Raw genomic sequence first — 21,103 nt, 5'->3', positions numbered from 1 at the left:
AGGGGCTGGAGATAGGGGGAGATACTGCAAACTCATGTATTCCTCAATAGCAATTCTTGCCAACATGCCCTCTAGATAAATTATCCCACTGATCATAGTTGGACAACTTTTATATATAAGCCTTTCAAGGCTGGGTTTTAAAGGCTGTTTATATAGATTTTTACAATATACAGTACTCATTTTAAACCATACCTCAATCTATCTATGCATTACTCTACTTTGTCTGATTTGGGGAAAATAAACATTGTTGACAGTTGCTTAATGCAATTAGCCTTGCCCAAAGAAAGCCCCACTGCAGTCACAATTAATTAATCAAGCTAAGCAGCTCCTAAAATCGAGCTAAAGGCATCAAACTCCTTTACCTCAGTTTTAATATGAATCCCCAGCTAAAATACTAAATGGTGCCTTCAGTGGTGTCAGTTGTTGTGGTGGGTCATCCCCTTTGTTTCCCCAGTTGTGATTCAATAAGACCATCCCTTTAGGCAGTGAAGTCCAGGCGGGGTTTTGGATGATGTCTTCCACATAAACAGTAGGGCTGAGCGAAACGGCAGCGTTCTGTTTCGACCAGCTCTTCGACGTTTCGACAGAACGGTGTTTCGTTTCAACTTTTGTTTCGAGTCAAAATGGCTGTTCTGTTTCATTCTGTTGAAATGTTTGCTGTTTCAACGCTGTTTTGACATTTTGCCCGTCATATATAATGGGGAAGGTCAAAAAAGGCTATAACTTTGTTATTTCTGGCCAGATTTGGATGAAACTTGCAGGGATGGTAGCCCTTCTGAGGCCATGACGCATGCCAAGTTTCAAAGAGATAGGTGCAGGGGGCTCAGAGAAACTGCACCCCAAAATCCTGAAAGCAAAACTCATGTCATGTGCACATGTTAAGCCACAGCGGGGTCAAAACTGCTGAGGCTACGAAGCCTGTCATGTTTCAAGGGGATAGGTGCAGAGGTTTGGGGAAACTGCACCTCAAGCTGCAGACAAACAAAACTCGTGACATGGGTGACACTGTTTGTGTTAAGGTGCAGCAGGGTGAAAGCTGCAGGCCTGCTAGCCCCTGCTGAGGCCACGAAGCCTGCCAGCTATCAAGGAGGTAGGTGCAAGGGTTCTGGGTTTTGGGGCCCTGCACCTCTGGCCACAGACAGGCAAAACTCGTGCCATGGGTGCTTATGCAACTGTCTGTTTGGGAGCAGAGTGGGGGGAAACCACTGCAGGCCTGGCTGCTAGGTCCTGCTGCGGCCACAAAGCCTGCCAGCTATCAAGGAGATAGGTGCAGGGCAGTTCCGGGGCCCTGCACCCCTAGCTGCTCACAGGCAAAACTTGTGACATGGGTGCTTGTGCATGTGCTGCCTCTCATCAGGCAGCAGGACTGAAAATCTCCCATCACTTATCACCAAGACCTGAGGCTAATAATTGGCCACAGTATGAACATGAGCCAGCAATGCAATGCTGTAGCCAGCAGGGCCAACTGTACGCTGGCATGCATCAATTGATGCATCTCCAACAAAACCATTGCAAAGAAATGACTCTCCTGCTCTACTCAGCACTGGTGAGATCGTAGCTGGAGTAGTGCGTCCAGTTCTGGGCTCTGCACCTTAACAAGGACGTGGGCCTAGTTGCAGGAGGCGGCCAGGCTTCCAGATGCACACCCCGATCCTCTGCATTTCCCATGCACACTCCTGCAGAGTGTGCTGGTTGCTGGGAATCCAGAGGAAATATTGCATTTGTCTCCGTCCAAGGTCCGAGAGGTCCAGGAAACATAACTTGATTTTTTTTCATCTACCCTGGTCACTTAAATCTAAATTTAAAGTGAAGCAATGCACAGCTTTCAGAATCTGAGCCTTACCCATTTGTAAATCTGTACTGATCTATACAAGGTTGACACCATAGTTTAAGAAGAGTGGCCCATTGCTATGCATGGCCTCCATCACAATCATAGCTAAGCTCTTCAAAAACACGAATGTATCTACATTATTGCTATTTGACCTATAAGGAACTGGGCAAACAGCGTTTGTCAGCTGCATGGCATCAAGCTTAAGTTAGATCTGAAGGGTCTGGTGCTGACACCTGAACCATCAGGCTATCCTTTTCTTTCTCTCTCATTTAAGCCCAACAAAAATAAGAATGACATGGGTTTCAGAAAAAAGGAAGAGATAAATGGTCCTAAAAGAGGAACACAACATGTGTATTTGCACTCATGTATCATTATACCACAAATAAAAACAGTCTGTGTAACATCACTTTTACAAGAAAAACCACATTTTAAAAGTGTACACTCTTCCTTTCTACTGCAAAGCACAAGGTCTTAATCACTGAATTATTTCTAATGTGCATGTTTTTGTGAACCCTATGTGCATATTCTCATAATTATGATAACGAGAAGCAATGTACTTTGACAGACAGGATCTGTTGAAACTAACAATGAAACTTAAATTGATTTAGTGTATTGTCACTGCAACGCAGAATCCCCAATCCACATAATATAAACACTTCATAACCTTTTTCCCATCCCCAGAAAACAGATTTTACTGATGAAAACTGCCATATGAAAGCTATGTATGATGTTAATGATTATGTTTTCCTGCATAGATATAGTAAATAACTCATGATAATAAAATCATTTGTTAAGGTACAACTTGAAGATCATATGGCAAATTCATGGGAAGTAAAGTCTAACTAGTAGGCTATGGCTTTCAAAACGTCAATCTTTTCTTTGAAACTAATATTTCAAAGGGATAATGAAAGTACAGATTTATGGCATGAAATGGCTTCTTAGGAATGTACATTACATTGATTTAAATGTAAAGATCAGGCTCTATAAATTCATTCACAAATAAGTTTCAATTGGTAACACTGGACCAACTTCCATGTTACAGATTTCTAAGGAGATAAAAATATAAATATACAGACACGTTGCAAGTTTTCTCTACATGCTAGGTGCACACCAGTGCTTTTTTCAATAATCAGTCAAGGTTCTTTGGGTAGATGTGATATCTTTAATTAGACCAACTGAGTAGTTGGAATAAAGTTCTTTACAAACCTTCTGGCACAAGTACCCTTCTTCAGACATAGGGAGACTATCAGGTATCCGTGCAGGTATCAAATTTAGACATGAATAGTAAAAGCACATTTATGAACGTGTAGATGCTATAATGCATTTACACGTTCCAAAGGCCCAAGTCAGTCCACACATAGTGTCAATGTGCTTTAATACCTGCACATGTAGATGCCTGCCTAAACCCACTTAATGTACATTAAGCTAATCCGTGTTAGATTTCTCTCTCTCTAGGCAGTATATCCAAAGAGTATGTTGGTGACCATGGTCTTCCACAGATCTCTTCTCTTTGGGGCATGCAGAATTTCCAGTGTTAATACATTCATCCATTTAGACAGATTCGACATAAGTCAACCTCTGTCTTCCACAACCTCTCATTCCTTCAGTCTTTCCAGTTACAGCCAGACTTTCAATTTCCTCTTTCCTCATAACATGTCTGAGAAACTCCAACTGTCTCTTTCTGATGTTAATCAGCAGCTTCCTCCTGCAGCCTGCTCTTAACAATATCTTTGTTTGAAGTGTGACTTGTCCAACATACCTTCAAAAAGTGCCTTAAGAACCACATCTCAGTTGCTTCAATTCTCTTTTCCATACTTGGTGATATTGTCCACCATTCTGATGCATACACAAGGACTGGTATAACATAGCAATCCAAAACTCTTAACTTTGTTTCCCCCTGAAAATTGTAGTATTTGTCAGTATCTTTTTCATTTTCAGAAATACGTCTTTTACCATCCCCATTCTCCATTTTATTTCATGATCACATTTACCATTAAATTAAATTTAGGCACACTTACACGCACATGTAGACACACCCACTGTTGAGGATTCTGCTTCTTCACCACTCTAGTTTTGGAGTATCATCTATGTTCCCTTGTACATGGCCTGTTATGCTCATTTACACAGATGAACTTAATTCCTCTGATGAGCCCTGTAATGTTGCTACCTTTCATTTAAACATCACGCTTATTTCCTGGGGCCTTAAACTATATATTCATGCTACAGGGCTTTAAGACCTGTGAAGCACTCTGGAAAGTTAGCACTAGGAACAGCCTTGTAGCCTTGACAACTGTGAGCATTATCCCCACTTTACAGGGAGACACATGGAGGCAGGGAGATTAAGTGATCATCCAACACTACATAATGAATCCATGCAAGACCCATGACTAAACTTCAGGCATCTCAGACTTCTAGGGCACTGATCAAGAATCTAGAGTATCCACTGAAGACATTTTGCACTTGCTGTTGAATAGCATTTGGCAAATCTACACAAGCATTTAGGCCAAGAGACAAATACTGAATCCAGAAATGGCAGGGGAAGTTGTAGATATGGTGCATGTAACTAACCCATCTGAAATTTCACTAGAAAAGACTTGTGTAAAAAGTGCTATGGGATTTTTAATGACTATAACCTATATTTCTTAACACACATCTGAAAATATATGCAGTATTTCCAATCATCAAGCTGGGGCATTGGTCCAGAAGAAGGTACTACATACTGAGATATCACCATATTTCCAAGCAACTAGATGTTCCAATGAACTTGCTTGCCCTGACATCTGCTGGGCGGTCAATACAGCAGCGTGCAGGCAACCCAGGACATTTTTGGAGGGTGTTGGGGACAACTTCCTGGTGCAAGTGCTGAAATGGACAACTAGAGTCTGTGCTCTTCTTGACCTGCTGCTCACAACCAGGGAAGAATTGGTGGGGCATGTAGCAGTGGATGACAACTTGGGCAGCAGTGACCATGAGATGATTAAGTTCAGGATCCTGAGGAAAGGAAGGATGGAAACAAGCAGAGAAAGGACCCTGGACTTCCGAAAAGCAGACTAAGACTCACTCAGGAAACTCATAGGCAGGATCTCTTGGGAAGCCAGTCTGAAGGGGAGAGGAGTCCAGGAGAGCTGGCTGTACTTTAATGAAGCCTTACTGAGAGTGCAGGAACAAACCATCCCGATGTGCAGGAAGACTAGCAAGTATGGCCGATGACCAGCTTGGCTTAGCAGGGAACTCTTCAGTAAACTAAGTCTCATAAAGGAATCTTGTAAGAACTGGAAACGTGGACAAATAAATAGGGAGGAGTATAAGACTAGTGCTTGGGTATGCAGGGATGAAATCAGAAAGGCCAAAGTGCAATTGGAGTTGCAGCTAGCAAGGGACATGTAGGGTAACAAGAAGAGTTTCTAAAAGTATGTCAGCAACAAGAAGATCAAGGAAAGTATGGGTCCCTTACTGAATAGGGGGGGCAACTTTGTGACAGAGGATGCAGAAAAGGCTGAAGTGCTCAATGCCTTTTTCACCTCGGACTTCACAGATAAGTTCAGCTCCCAGATTACTGCATTTAGAAAAGCTGGATGTGTACATGTCTATGGGGCTGGATGGAATGCACCTGAGGGATGCACTCCAGTAAGGGAGTTGGCTGATGTGATTGTAGCGCCGCTGCCATCATCTTTGAAAACTCATGGTGATCAGGAGAGGTCCTGGGTGACTGGAAATGGGCAAACATAGTGCCCATATTTAAGAAAGGGAAGAAGGAGGATCCAGAGAACTACAGCCCAGTCATCCTCACCTCAGTCCCTGGAAAAATCATGGAGCAGATCCTCAAGGGGTCCCTTTCTAAGCACTTGGAGAAGAAGGTGATTAGGAACAGTCAGCATGGATTCACCACGGGCAAGTCATGCCTGACCAGCCTGATTGTCTTCTATGATGAGATGACTGGCTCTGTGTATGCAGGGAGAGCAGTGGATGTAGCATACTTTGATTTTATCAAGAATTTTGATATGGTCTCCAACAACATTCTCCCAGGAAAGCTAAGGAAGTATGGGCTGGATGAGTGATCTGTAAGGTGGATAGAAAACTGGCTGGAGCATCAGGCTCAGAGGGTAGCAGTCAATGGCTTCCGAGGTCCCTTCCAGCTCTAATGTCTAAGAAAATCTGAAAAATCATTCTTTGAATAGCTAAATGTTTCTGAGCTCTAATTTAGCCTTTCTATGATGTTTAATATGTACGCATAGATCAAAAAAAAAGCTGGATCAAAATGAAAATTAGAATCTAAGCCCACTTAGTACAGTGGAACCCAGACAGTTTGCAGCATCAGGCTCCATAGACTTTGCAAAGATGAGGTGGAGTCACATACAGCCACAGTGGTTAGCTGCATGAGACCATTATTTCCCTCCAGCTGGGTGGAGAAGCAGTGCCCTTTGAAATAAATGCCACAGGAAACAGCTACTACTCAGTCCATCCGTCACTTCTGCCTGCTGCAAGTTAAGCACATTTTGAAACACCCAGGGAGAAACGATCCAGGTTCTGTTGTAGTTATCACCTGTATTTTTAAAAAGTGTCAATGTTACAGAAACCTTTCATTTTATTTTCTCTCACCCTTCCCACACTACTTCAGCCTAGAGTTCCTTAGGCCTCTCTGTTGCTAACACTTGAAGAGATAGACAAGAACTCACAGTATACAGAAATTTTCATGGAAAGAAGTGTGCCATTTCAAATAGAAACGATTAAGCTGAGAAGTCCTGGCGTGAGATAAAGGGAACAGTATCTCCAAAAAATCCTCATTAGCCCAACAGTCTCTTGATCTGCTGGGCTGAGCTACAAATCCAGCATCATCCTCAATGATAATAATACTCACCACTTTCATTCCTTTAACTTAATATTATGAAGCCCTCATTTTTGGCTTAGTCATTCCAGCCACTATTTTTTCATGTCATATCCAAATCTCAAAGTTTAGTTGAGCAGAGTGAAGTCAGAGCAGTAGCTCCCTCCCTATTCTTCCCTTAAATAGCTCAGCTCGTCAGGGTCTGCATCAGGGCTCGGCAATGTTTTTGGCCAGAGTACCAAAAATACCCCAACCTTGACCCATGACTTGACAAGGTGCCCGACCCTCACTGCTAGCAGCGGATGCGCATGCACCTCTGGGCAGACAGCAGGTGGGAGGCCAGGTTTGAAGTGCCTCAGGCCCTTCCCCACCATGTGCCCTAGGAAGACGTGCATGAAGCTGCCACCAGCCCCCGAGCTGGGCCGGGGCTCCAGACCCCAGACATTGGTTGCAGCCTCCTGGCTGCCAGCTGACCTGGGCTCTGCTGCGAACAGCCCAGGCTCTGTGGCCAGTGGCAGCTGCCCAGAGCCCGGCAGATCAATGGCTCTGGTGCACATACTGGGGGTTGCTGACCCCTGGTCTACCTTGTCATGTGCTGCAACCCTAAACAACCTTTACAAATACGAGGCCTACTGCTATGATGTACTAAGCACTTAACACTTCTCAGGAGTTGCTCTCAACTCCCATTAATTTGCACTGGTTTTAAGGGCACTTAGCATCTTGCAGGATTAGTCCCATAATTACATCTCGTTTCCTGAAAGAGCAAATACACACCGAACAGCAGTACAGCAGCAACTGGTTAGCAAAGAAGAGTACTTATTTAAAACGATTGTTAGAGGTAATTTTATTTGGCTTGAAACTATTGAAGAAGAAATGTCAACTGCTTCTGTGAGGGCTGCTTGTGATATCTGAAGGGGAATTAGTACAGCTGGACATTTTAATCCGTGCTATGCAGTGTTCACTCACATATGGGAGAAATTGAACCTTTGTACCTGCCATGCCTGGGCTTAAAATTAGACTCCTGACATTTGAGCCATATTGGTTCTCACAGCTTCTTTCAGAGGGATTTATTTTTAACTTTGGATGCACTTGGAGATAAAAATAAAAAGGGAAGTCAGGGATCTTACGTTTCTCTACATCTTAGAAGCATTTGCAAATAAAGGAGGTTACCAAACCTTAAGTTGTAAATCTACCTAGGGATTTCTTTCTTACCACTTCATTTAGCAGCTCTCAGTTTAAACATTTTTGGGCAGCCAAGGTTGCCTTATTTTTCCCTTCCCTAATTACTTTATGATTAATGGCCCCAAATCCTTTTTATCTTACTAGCACACATAAACCATTAACATCCTTCTCATCTCATTAAAGGCCAGATTTCCAAAAGAGTTCAGCACCTTTTTCCATTGAAAACAGAAGAGAAGGCCAGACAGTTGGAAGCATAGCCCTATACATTTGAGTAATCAGAAACACTCTGGCACCATAACAGTTGCTAACAGAAATTCAGCACAGAAATATACTCTGGGATTTCATGTATGCCACTATATTTACATAATGCACACCTCTACTCTCTAGATTTATAAAGGAGAAGTGGTTTATTAAAGAGTATTTTTTGTGAACAGCCTAACTAGAATAACCTGTCAGCAAGAGAAGTAGAAAAACACTGTATAAATTATGGAAGATAGACTCAAATAATGTTTCTAGCCCTTGCTAATGTATGGGTCTCGAGCCAACCCCTTAAGCTGCCAGAATCAAAACTCCTTTTGTTCTTCACTTTTACTAGCTGAAAGCTCCCAGTTTACCCTGACATGGAAGCTGATTGATACTCACATCACATGGTTTACTAAGGAGCCTGAAGGGGCATCCCATCTGTTCTCACTAATTTGAATGAGAATTGAGAACGCTCAAGACCTCGCAGCATCAGGTCCAGCATTACTTCACTGCTTGAATCCAAAACTGTATTTACCCATAGCTACAGGACAGACAAAGCAAGGCCAGAGGTAATATTCACAGTGGAGAGAGAAGGGCTACATGAATTGTTTTCAGTCTGTAACTCTTTCTCCTAAGTTAGGGGGATTGCTAGGGTGCTGTGTCTGGTGAATTCTTTACACACCCTTGAAAAAGTGTTTTCCAAATTTGGTGCCCTAACTCTACAGACGAAGATTTTTCTGTTAGTTCCTATGATGAAGTACAGCAGGCTGGGAGTAGGATCCCTCAATTGATTTTAATCTCTGTCCAGTACAACAGAAATACTAGATCAATCCCTGGCTGGGTGATAGTGTTTAAATTCAAAGATTCTGGGCTTTCATTAAGCCTGGGGAACCTTCTCCCTTTATAAAGCACTTTCTGGCATTCAGAGCTGTGTTCCTGCTGGCTGTTGCTCTACAATTATCTCTAACTCTCTATCGTGATATGGAAAATGAATTTTAAAGTGTTTCTTTAACCCCACTGTTATGATTATGAAGGGCGTTGAAGCTCTTTCTCTAATGCTGTATTTCATGAGAGCTGCAGCAGCCCCTCTGAATGCAAAAACTGCCCCATAGCACGGATCTGTCTACAGAACGTCCTAGTGACTCCACCCATCGGTGACCTAGAGAATGAACCTGTAATAGATCCACCTGCATCTCCAACTGGCTCACTTTTGGTTCATCACCCATCCTTTTGTGTTTTTTCCTTTAAAAGGACTTGTCTACAGCCTAAATGTATGCATAGTTTAAATGTAGTAGTATTTTCTTCAATAAATTAACGTTATGCTGCCTCATTGACATGCTCACTTTTGACAAGGATTGTGTTTGAAACATTACCAGCAGTAGAGATTTACATTTTCATTTGATCTAAAACTTAACATCTCTCCTGCACTTGGCCCCCCAGGATCATTAATTTCACTAAGCATCCACACGCTGGTACCTGATGAAGAATGTCTTGTTTTCAAAAGCTTCTCTAAGGGGGAAGTTACTCATTACATGCAGACCATACTAAGGGCACTTAAAATTCAAGCATCTGCATGTTAGCTTATTAACTTATGGTAAGCATCCTCTGAGCATTTCAAATTATGCCACATTAGGCAAGGGTTAACTGGGCTATGCTCACTAGCTCACATAAGGGTAACTTCAGGCTGCTCTACGGAGGTAATACAAGCAATCTGAAGTCCTCCAGCCCTCCTGGGAGGAGCTCAGAGCCACACAGTGCCGGGACGGGGGAGAGAGGGTGGGCAGAGAGCAACCCCGTTCCAGTGCTGATTGACTCCCAGGAGCCTAGAGCTGAGCAACACCAGAACCCGGCCCCCTGCTGGTGTGAATAACCAGGAGCAAATTTGCACGAGCACTATGATGCAGTAACTACTGGGCAGTTAATCTAGTACCTGTATAATTTACTGCACAGTAGCTGTTGTGCAGTTACATGGTGATGCCTTACTGCACAGTAGATTAGTCTAGAATTGAAAGAGATTGGATGAAGTTTCAACGCAACCAATAATGAAGAACATGACTAGTTCAAGCAAATCCAAGCCACGGGCTAGTATGTAGCTACAACAAAGGCACCTCGCTTTGGTTTGCAAAACTAGATTACTGTACTGCATATCACATTCTTCACACAAAGTTTTGAACTGATTATGTTTCTTGAGTTTTGACCTGATTAAACTAATTCAGTAGCCTCTTTCATTACATTGCAAAGAGAAGTAAATGTTAAAAATAATGCTTGCTGGTATGTAATGCAAGGATCACACAAAATTTCATGCACTGACTTCTCAGACTTTGGCAAGCCTCCACCCCCCGCCAAAAAAACCAAACAAACCACACTTCTCTTACCTAACTTAGCCAATGCCCTGTCTGTTGCTGTGACTGTTACTTTCTCTGGTGCTACAAACTTTTTAAAGACATTTTTACAACACCTTGTTCACCCTCTCCTTCAGCATCATTTTGCAATGATATCATACCAACAGGTCTTCTGTTATATCTAATTCCCAAATAATTTGCTCTGACAATTTTCAATAAATGAAGGTAACATGAACATCCAGACTTTTCTCAGTTGCAATACTAAATGACCCTTCTTTTTCAATAATCTCTTCAATAATTTCTCATCTCTTCAATAACTCCATTGCACTAACTCAGATAACTTTCAATAATCTCTGAAATATCCAAAGCCCTCTGGAAATATCCAAAGGGTAGAACATCATCTACTTTTGGTACGGTCCATATTGTTGTTTTGCATGCGATTTTGTAAAATGAAAATTTAAACTGACTTGTTACAAACTCTGCAAAACTACACACTTGATTCAGTCTTTGCTGTTTGAGCTTAAGTTTCAGTTCTTCGAGTTCACTAGGAAGTGAGAAATCACTGCCAGTTGCAGGTTGCACTGACATTAATGCTTTTCAGTTGTGATTCTTTTAAATGAAGTGAGTGCAGCATCACATAGTAGACATGGGGTAGGCAAAATATGGCCTGTGGGCCACATCCAGCCCACCAAGCTATTCTATGTAACCCGCAGGGCCCCTAAAAAATTTAGAGTATTAATTATTATCTGCGCATGGCTGTCTGTCAAAAATCACAAGGCACCAGCAGCAACAGGACCCAGGGGGAGCCAGCAGCAGGACCCAGTGGCTGAGAAGCAAAGCCCACCTGGCCCCACCCCCAACTCTCCAGCCCCCAACCAGAAGCCTCTGCAGCTTCTAGCCTGGTGATCCTTTGGCTGTTCCCTGCCCTCCCTCTGTCCGAGTGGAAAGTCAGATGCAATCAGATGGAGGGAAGCAGGGAAACTGCTGCCATCAGCCTATGCTGCAGGACCCAGGCTAGCGCCATGCCATGCTATGCAGTCCTAGCCATGCAGCTGGGAACCACATGGTGCTGGCCAGGGCAGGCTGGAGCCATAGCAGTAGGCAGGGGGGCAGAAATCAGCAGCAGGCATGCGGAGTGGTAGGCAGGTAGGTGCGGGGGGTGGGGGGCAGCAGGAAGGGCCAGTGGGTGAGGGAAGTGGTGGCTGAGAAGCAGTGGTAGCAGTGGCAGACAGGCATACAGGAGGGAAAGGGAAGTAACAGGGAAGTGTTGGTGGCAGCAGATGGAAGTGTGGAGCCTGTGCCAGTGCCCTGGGGTCAGTGAGGACCCAGAGTGGGGCAGCAACAAGAGTGCGAAGCCTGGGCATGAGCACGGGGTCTGCCTGGCTGCCCTGCATGAAGCTTACACACAGTCCATGAGAGCTGCATGCGATGGAGCTGATTGCCCGGCCCCATCTCTCTCTCCCACGCCACCCACGCCCTCCCACAGCCCCCACCCCAACCACACATCCCACAGCCATCCACACCCACCCACCAAAGTAGGACTTTATTTTGAGCTATTATGCAATTGCCTCTAGACGTACTATGCAAGCAAACGTAAATCAAGACAATGATATTTTTAAATAAAATTTAAGTAAGTTATAGTAGATGTATTTACAAACTGTTACAAACTAGTCAGAGGGGACCAGCAGGCACTGGGGGAGTCCCTGTTCCCCTGAGCACTGCCAGGAGTGACCAGGAATAATGGTCAGAAGCTGGCAGAGGGTAGATTCAGGCTAGATATCAGAAGGCACTACTTCACTATCAGGGCAGCTAGGATCTGGAACTAACTTTCAAGAGAAGTCGTCCTGGCTCCTACCCTGGGGGTCTTTAAGAGGAGGCTGGATGAACACCTTGCTGAGGTTGTTTGATCCCAGTACTCTTTCCTGCCATGGCAGGGGGTTGGACTCAATGATCTGGTCAGGTCCCTTCCGACCCTACAAACTATGAAACTATTTATAGTATATGATTTGGGGGGTTTTTTTCATTTTCAAGATAGCAGCACCCTGCCTCCCAAAAGGAGTATTTCCAGAGCAAGGAGAAGGACTTCTAGTGGCAAAAGTCAGGGATTAGAGGTGGGACTTCCAGTCCCAAGCTGGTGACCAGGGGGCAGGGTACCTGTCAAGGGGGGCTGAGGGGATGGCGGGCAGCTACCATTGTGATCCTTGACAGCTGACCAAAACTCATTAAGTGGCCCTCCAGCCAAAATAATTGCCTGCCCCTGTAGTAGACAGATATTTTTCCTTCCATCACCCCCACGCCCAAAGAAAAGCTCGTTCCCCTTTTTTCACACAACATCTATATTCATCTTACTTTCTTGATCCGTCCGTGTGTTTTTGCAAACTAACATTATTTGTTTACTTCAGAGCCCTGCAACAGGTGCTCAGGATTCAACAAACATCTTCTGGGAGCAAGAGGCAGGATTCTTGAAATGTGAGCATTGCTATACATCCCAGCTGGTTTAATCTGCAACAGCAGGGGAACTATCTACATCCCTACTAGGAAATGTAGGACACGTGCTATCTATTTCTATCAGTCATGTACATGTGTTGCATTATGCATGACTGCAAGACATGCCCCATATCTGTTATAAACAACCTCTCCCCACCGTCATTTGCAGTTTGCTGCAGTCACTTGCAGCTCTAGAGCCACAGGCCTAATGTCACTGCTCTAAACCAGTGATTCTCAACCAGGGTGCTTCAAGATCCTATCAAGGGTGCCTGCTTCAGCATTGTGAGCACGGTTAGGTGTGCAAATATGATATACAAGATAAATCCAGAGAATTGCTTCATTATTTTTCTGTAGTCTTAAAACAAGTGAAAATTAAGAGCTAGCATTTTCCAGAGGGTGCCCTGAGTCTATTGAGGGGTGCCTTGAGTCTGAAAAGATTGAGACCCACTAGTCTAGATAAGTCTCATTGATAACTAAGGAGTAACTATCACTACTCTACAACAATTAATGAAGCCAAAAATATATTTGAGGGGCACTTCCTGAACAGCGTTCATGTGGGCACATCTACACAAGACATTTACTACATAGCTGAATACTTAACTGAGCAGTAAATGTCTTGGCATCTACACGTGCACCCTTATTAGGGTGCGCAAAACTAATAAAATCTGCAGCAGGGTAGTATTTGTAATTACAAATACTACCCTGCTACAGAGTTTGGGTTTTTTTTGTGAACAAAAGCACACATGTAGACATTGCCTAAGCTGGCTGGGGCACAAGGATGCTTCAGTGCAGGGGCTACACCCTCATGCCTCATCCAGCCCCACCACAGCACATGGAGCCCAATCGGAGCAGCCCTGGGCTGGCAGTTTTATCCATTAGTCATCAAAAGTTATTTACAAAACGTTGGGTACAGTTATCAATATTTTATTAGAGTTCAGCACAATATTCCCTTAACATAAAATAATTTAAACAAATTTTCACAATATTTGATACAAAAAATCCCAACAGGCTGACATTAAAATATATCTCACTTTTTTAAAAATCTTGATGTGCCTTTAAATCCATGAAAGATTGTAAACACAAGACAAAAAGACCCTTAAGGTTCCCCTTTAAGACTTAAACCAAAAATATCTGAAGTTCCAAGAAAGTGTCCCGAAGGGCTCTTGCCTAGATTTATATCTAAATTTTCTAGCTTGTTTCACTAAATGCCTGCCTAAATATTTGTATGCTTTCTTCCCAACTCTGTAAGTTTCTATATTTTTTAATGCCCTATATAACTGAAGAACAGGTTTATTTTCTTTGCTTAGGCCCTGTACAAAAATGAATGCGATCGCAAAATTATTTCACTGAAGGCAGCAAGTTTGACTAGCGATCTGCCTTCATCAGCCTTCTAGTGAGAACTGGACTACGTAGATACTTGTCAATAGTAATACTATTCTGCAAAGGTTCATTTCCCAAACTACCAGGGAAATTAAGGGCATTCAGCATCTTGCAGGATTAGGCTCTAAAATAGCAGTGCTACAGCAAATAATCCAGTGCTTACCAGACCATCTCTAAAGGTTGAGCAGTTCAACAGAGGAGCCCTAGGAACCAATTTGGAGACCTGGCATCCTACTGTACATTCAGTTAGTGCCACACTTGACTCACTGCTGCCTTGCTGCGGAGCTAGATCGTGCTATTTTTGTTTTTTCATTGGAATGTCTATTGTCATAAAATCCTCCGCTAAAGTTACTTCTTGGCCAGCTAATACTGCTTCTGCTTGTCTCTTTAATTCTGTGACATCAGTGTCTCCTTCTCCCACCAGAGCAGCCGGTTTGTATCTCTGACTGAAATGAGTCAGAACCAGATTCTTCACTTTACATAGCTTTGCAAACTCAGCTGCCATTCTTGGAGTGCTATGACCATGCTCGATGGCTTTGTCCACTTGACTGTCATCCAATGTGGCTTCATGAACCAATAGATCTGCTTCAAAGCAAAGTTTCACTGCTTCATCTCCAACAACACCTGAACAGTCACCTAAAATACATATTTTCCTTCCAGGAATAGGATCTTCCAAGACATCTGAAGGAGAAATAGTTATTCCACTTTCTAGGACAACTGTAATACCATTTTTCAGCTTCCCATATACAGGACCTGGCTGAACTCCTAGTAAGAAGAGGGAGAAGTTCATGGTTAGTTTTTGTGTTCGTGTACTAAACACTGGTCATCTTTCAGTACAGGAGCTGAAAAATTTTACACTGAGTCCACTAAAGCAGGGGTGGATAGCCAATTCTCAATCTGATTCATCTCTCCGTTGATCCAATATGTGGCATAGGCAGACTGGGGAGAATACAGGGCAGGGAGCAGAAAGCAGAGCAATACACCAGGCAGAGAGCAAAGGGCAGGGAGCAGGAAGTAGAGCAGCAGATTGGACAGTGAGCACAGGACAGGAAGCAGAAAAATCACCAAAGCAGAAGATCTGCTCCTTGCCCTATGCAGCATAGGGCAAGGAGCAGAAAGCAGAGCAGCAGACTGAGCAGGGAGGAAGGGGATCAGAGGGGCACTCTGGGAGGATGTGGGGCTAATTTGTGGCACATCTCCAAAAAAGGGCTGGCTTCCACTGCATCAAGGCATGAGTTTTTAATCAGACGATAAGGAAAACAATATTTCATTTCAGACAATATTTCACTTCATATTCTAAGTAGGTTTTATTTTAGCAGGAGGTTCTATAGAAAAGTTTTTAAATAGTAACTTTTGATACGATATTCTCTCCCAAATACACACTGTTATATCTTTCCACTATGGTCCATTCATGCTTTCTTAAACTAAGCCCTTAAACAATGTGCCGACACAGGAAAATGTTTTTTTCTCTTCTGATGATCAAAGCCATCCTCATTAGTATAACAAGTTTTAGAATAAGTTTTCCATTTTCTTCTGAAGAATAAAATGGCCCATTTCAGGCTGGATTACAGACAAATGCACATGGCTCTAATTCAGTAATCTCCCTTGGAGCAGTTTTCAGAGGAGTCTTCAGCCATTAATTAACACAATTCTATTACAAATCCTGAAAGTATATGTCAGGTTGAACACTGTATACTTTTGGATATCCCTCACCAGTGGCTTTTCAGCATCGGAAGATGAACATTGGTGGTCCAACTACCAGAATGGGTACATTAGAAATTCTAATATAGGCATATAATGGTTAAATATAAAATGCAATTATAATTCTTTTAGAACCAACATGCATGCATCTTGTGAGGACATTTAGGATATCTATAAAAATCAGTGATATTCACAAATGATCTCTTTACAATAAAATAAACCCAGCTACTTACCAAGGTCTTTTAATCTCTGTACATTGAGTTTACCGGTTCGCTGTTTTTCCTCTACTAGAAATCCAAAGGAAGGAATGCGGTGAAATAAACGGAAAGCTTTCATAACAAGCTGTTCATCATTGACCAATGTGTAGCAGTTTTCTACAGGATCCAGATAAATTGTTCTCCCTTGCACTTCTTTGGAAGATCCTCCATCTCCGTTCAGCCTGGTTAATTCTTTAAACTCTTCTGGAGGGCACTGGTCTGGTGTAGGTACTAGTTCATGAACAACATATGAAAACAGAAGCTCTGAGTGGGAGAGCTCCATAGTTCTCCAAATGAAGTCTCTCAGTCCTACAGGCCCATAAATATCAACATGTTGCTTGCTTGGGCAAGAACTACTTTGGAGACTAACTGTGCACAACAAACCAGGAAGCCCAAAAAAATGGTCGCCATGAAGGTGGGTTATGAAAATCTTTGTAATTCTACCTATTAATGGAAACAAAAAGTACAGCAGCAACTGAACAGATTTTTTCCAGCTTCAGCTTCCTGTCATTGGTCTATATTATGTTCTTTACTAACATAGTAAAATCCCATTCTCATAACAGTAGAAGGACAAATAACTACATATGCAATCAAGTGCCATTGTTTCTGCAAGCATTTTATAAGGAATTCTTACTCCTCTTTGATCAGGAAATCTCTTGCTATTTGTGAGAGCTTGAAAAAATATCCAAATTCCCCAATAAATTAGCAAAGTATTTTAAAATGCCATCTCTAGCTATGGGTAGAGCCAGCATTTATTTAAACAATGGAGGGGGAACCACTGTTGGGGAGAGAGCATGAGCTGTTGCACTGTAACTATTTCATCTTTCACGATCCTGTAGCAATATAAATGAGCAAAATTCCTGCAGATTTAACCCTGAGCGACACAGGGTTAAACAGGGGATAGTTTTTCTACGCTGCATCACTACAGGAACAGGCAGGGATAGCAGTTACATCCCACAGCTAACTATCAACCTCATGTTTTCATAACCATATGTGGGAAAGTGTCAATTAGTACAGTTCAGTGTTCTCTGTGTATACCTACATGTGGAGAAAATGCAAAAAATCACACACAAGTCCCCTCTCTCCAGCTTCTCTTCAATAAATTATGAGCTCTTTGTTTCCCTCCAAAGTATTCTCCATCCATCAATACTTTGCTGCTCTCTCTCCAATTTTTCAGCATTCTGAAATGCCAAAAAAAATCTAGTCCTGATTTCACTAATGTCACACAAATGACTTCCCTAATTACTCTTCCCATATTTATATCCAAAGATTCTGGGATGTCTTTTTTGCTACAGCTTTGAAGTGGGGGCTTTCTTGTACATTGTGAATCACTACTTTCCATTACTATGTGCATGTGGCAGAATTGTTAATAATGGCAAAAAGTGCTCAATAAATATTTGTTTGAAGATAGCTCATTCCCCATTTGCAAGTTTAGCTCCTTGTGTAACTCTACTGCTTGTATTAAAATACATTTTGTTTGAATGGGCCAGGCTTACCGACTGCTTCAGCTTGTATGCCTTTTCCTCATTATTTACCATTACAAATATCTGTGTCACACTGACTGAATCAGCAGTGATTTAATATTTACTTTCTTGGAGAACCACTGTTCCCTTTCCTAGATACAATAATGAGCAATACTTGTGTGTGTTTACATGTCCCCAGAAAATATGAGTTCAAATACAGAAGATTGTGTAAAAGCTCTCTCAGAAACCATACTTGCAAATTGCCCAGACCTGCTTTCAGATGGCTTTTCATAAACTGTGTTTGAGTTCCTTCTCCGCAGTCAAAAAGCCAACATTCTCCTTCATTACGAATGACGGTAGCTGAGGCTCCTCTTGTTGGAGATGGATATGCGGAGCCTGTTCCCAGAAAAGTGATATCCATGGACATTTTGCACCTCTCAGTATATGACCTAAAAACAAACAGATTGCACAAGCTTAGTTCTGCTGAGGAACAGAAACAAGCCATAATCCTTTAAATAAAGGGTGGCAAAATCATTTTCTTGACAAGATTAGATTCTTCTTCAATATAGTCCATGCACTGGGGTATAAATTATGGACTATATTCTATTCATGATTCACAGCAGCAACCCCACCAATGTTAAAGAATTTAGTATGGCCTTTATTTTCTAAGGGATCTTCATGTCACGTTCAGTATCAATTGAAAGAAATTCTCACCTTTCCAGTGACTCCTATTCCCGACTTCTGTTTCTCTTCTTTCCCCATCCTCATCTCATTTTTAGCTGACCCTGTTTAGACCGATGTTCCCCCAACATCTTTCTATACAGCATGGGCTTCCCTCCCCATTTATCCCTTCCCAATTCCTTCTGCTAAAACAATTAACAATAACAATGTATTTAACACTTATATTTAAGAGACCATTGGACTTCGGAGCTACCTTCCCCCCAGTTAAAATGGGCAAATAATCTCATAACCCTTCCAGACTCTGAAAAACAGGCAGAGGTTGATTTATGCTTACTTTGCATTTGGAACAATTTTTTTGCAGGGACAAAGACTAGAAATACACTTGAGTTTTAAGCAGTAGCTTTCTACAAAATCATATGAACACAGGACTGGAAGAACCTCAGATCATCATATGTAGGCCACAAACAGATGAAGCGGGTCCGGTGTTTGACACTCCTGTTTTAAAAAAGCATGCCATACAAACAGCAGGCATAAGTTAAAAGTTTTTTTCCCCTTTGTCAGAACAAAGAAGCTGAGTTATATTTCTGTATGTGATCAGCATAGCCTCTTGCATGTTCTAGTGAAAGCAGCTTGGAGACGGTTTGCTAAATACAAGTTGTATTAATACCTTCAACTGAATTACTTGCATTTTCTCAAAGCATTAAAGACTTGAGATTTGCAAATCCATTTTCAAGCACACTTCCACAGGCGTTTAAACAATGCCCTCTATATACTTGAGCAGTCTATTGGTAAAGCTCACACAGCCAAACACATTTAATTATGACAAAAATAGGTGAGCTGTTATTTCTTGAGGGCAATAACGATTCTCTTCAAGTTTAATACTCTATTTCTACATTATGGCACCAGGATCCCCTGGAGGATGGTGAAAGATAGCATGCTATCAATCTGAACCATGATTAGAGTTTGCCAGTCCTCTCCTTAAAAATAAAAGGACTGTGGCTCAAAAGGGATCAGAAGCAGAAGTTTTGCTTTGTTATATAATAATAGCTATTACACACAAGAGGCAGTCAGTGGCTGTAGGGTCAATTGGCAATTTTAGGTGGAAGTTCAAATAAACGTGAAACTATACATTACACTTTGATCATGTTAAGAGCACTTAAAATGTGAATGATCGCATACTACTACTTGTTAACAAGTGCTCAGTGCCCTTTACGCATCTTTAAATTACTCTGCTTTGGGCAAGGATTATCTTTGAGCTGTGCTACCTAGCTTCGGTTAAATTAACTTCTGGGTGTTCATGCAAGATAAAACCACCAACTGCAGTCCCTCAGTATCCCCAGAATCACTACTCCCAAGTGGACTAGCTATCATCCAGGACTCTATGGGAAGGGAGGCATGGGGAAGGGACAAGGGTGGGGACAGGCCTGGAGCAGGGAAAGGAAGGGGAAAGAGAGAAAGGGCGAGTGGGCTGCCAGGCTGCTGTTCTCTCTGCTTGCCAACCCCCAGATTGCTCTCCTGCCACCCCAATTACCCCCCATTGGCCCCCATTGCCCCGTATCACTGCCCTGATGCCCCGATCAGCCCAAGAGTGGGGGAAGTGCCCGTGGAGGTTTCCCCTCCTTGCCTGCTCCTGGGGTCCCTGCAGACCTCACCACGCTTGAGCGCCCACCGGCCCTACGACTGAAGGGGAGACGGGGCAGGCACAAGGCAGCAGTGCCAGATTTTGGCTTAACCCACTTCAGCTACAGTTTAGGGCTTCACAATATGAGCGGCCTCTAAATAAGGGGTGGGGCGGACAACTGGACAGTTTAATTCTAATATGACAAAAATATACAAATGCATGGCTCCACAGTTGTTATTCATATTGAGTTCATAAGTTTGTGCAGAAATAACAATAAGTCATCTTTGATTAGACTAACTTAAATAGTTGGACCAAGAAGTTTCTTGGATTTAAAACCCCTTGGCCAGGCTGAGGAGGGCTCTAGCGCCGCTGGGCCCGCTCTTCCCAGATGGAGGGGACAGGAACGAAGCCAAGACTGGCAGCAAGATCACTCATCCCTCCACCCGGGGAGGAAGAGCGCACACGAACCGCAGAGGCTTCCTCAGCCTGACGACGGGTTTTTCAACCCGAAAGCTAGCTAAGAAACTTGTTTCCCCGCCCCCAGCTATTTGAGTCGGTCTAATAAAAAGAGCTCGCATGCACCCGAAGAACCGCGTCAGCCCACGTCTTTAGACCAACACGGCTACCACCTACCCCCCGGCGATAATTCATCTTAAAACGCCACGAAAATCCACTTCCGGGGATTCATTTTTCTCTTCGGCGGGACGCGGCTCGGGGCCTCGGCGCGGCGGGCTGCAGACACGGGGGGGGGGGGGGGAGGGGCAGGCAATGAAATGCACTCGGGTGTATTTGGCCCTCCCCTCGCTCTCCGCCAGGGACCCGGGGGCCAAAGCAGAGCTGGGGGCGACCCTGGGGCTGAGGCGCGGTGCCTCGCGAGGCCGGCGGAGCAGCACAGGGCCCGCCCCCGCCTCGCCTCCGAGGGCCTCGGCAAGGGGCGGGCTGCGGGGCCGCGGCTCCGCCCACCCGGGGCGGGGCATCGCCCCCGCCCCCCAGGTTCCCACGTGCCGCCCCGGCCGGGACCCTCCGCGGGCACGTGTATGGTGCGAGACAGAAAGGCATGCAGAACTAACCTGGAAGTCCTGGTGCCAAA

At 43.5% G+C, this 21,103-nt stretch overlaps 1 protein-coding gene across 2 annotated transcripts; it reads right to left on the bottom strand.

Moving 5' to 3' along the window:
- Positions 1–13,824: 13,824 nt before the first annotated feature.
- ELAC1 (elaC ribonuclease Z 1) lies at positions 13,825–20,946 on the bottom strand. Of its 2 annotated transcripts, XM_090037796.1 has the most exons (5): positions 20,647–20,946; positions 18,727–18,887; positions 17,982–18,160; positions 16,225–16,692; positions 13,825–15,055 (listed from the first exon to the last, which is right to left on the bottom strand). In XM_090037796.1, the coding sequence occupies exons 3-5, from the start codon at positions 18,136–18,138 to the stop codon at positions 14,586–14,588; spliced, it is 1,095 nt and encodes a 364-aa protein (XP_089893922.1). In that variant the 5' UTR covers positions 18,139–18,160; positions 18,727–18,887; positions 20,647–20,946; the 3' UTR covers positions 13,825–14,585. The 2 variants fall into 2 exon arrangements, with proteins under 2 accessions (XP_089893922.1, XP_089893921.1); XM_090037795.1 differs by lacking the exon at positions 18,727–18,887.
- Positions 20,947–21,103: the final 157 nt, after the last annotated feature.

This window comes from Crocodylus siamensis, chromosome 3 (genome assembly GCF_052110815.1).
Source record: "Crocodylus siamensis isolate JL-2025a chromosome 3, ASM5211081v1, whole genome shotgun sequence".
In the NCBI taxonomy this organism is placed as follows: domain Eukaryota; kingdom Metazoa; phylum Chordata; order Crocodylia; family Crocodylidae; genus Crocodylus; species Crocodylus siamensis.
Note: the sequence above shows the minus strand (reverse complement) of the source record. Positions and strands in the feature narration are given on the sequence as shown.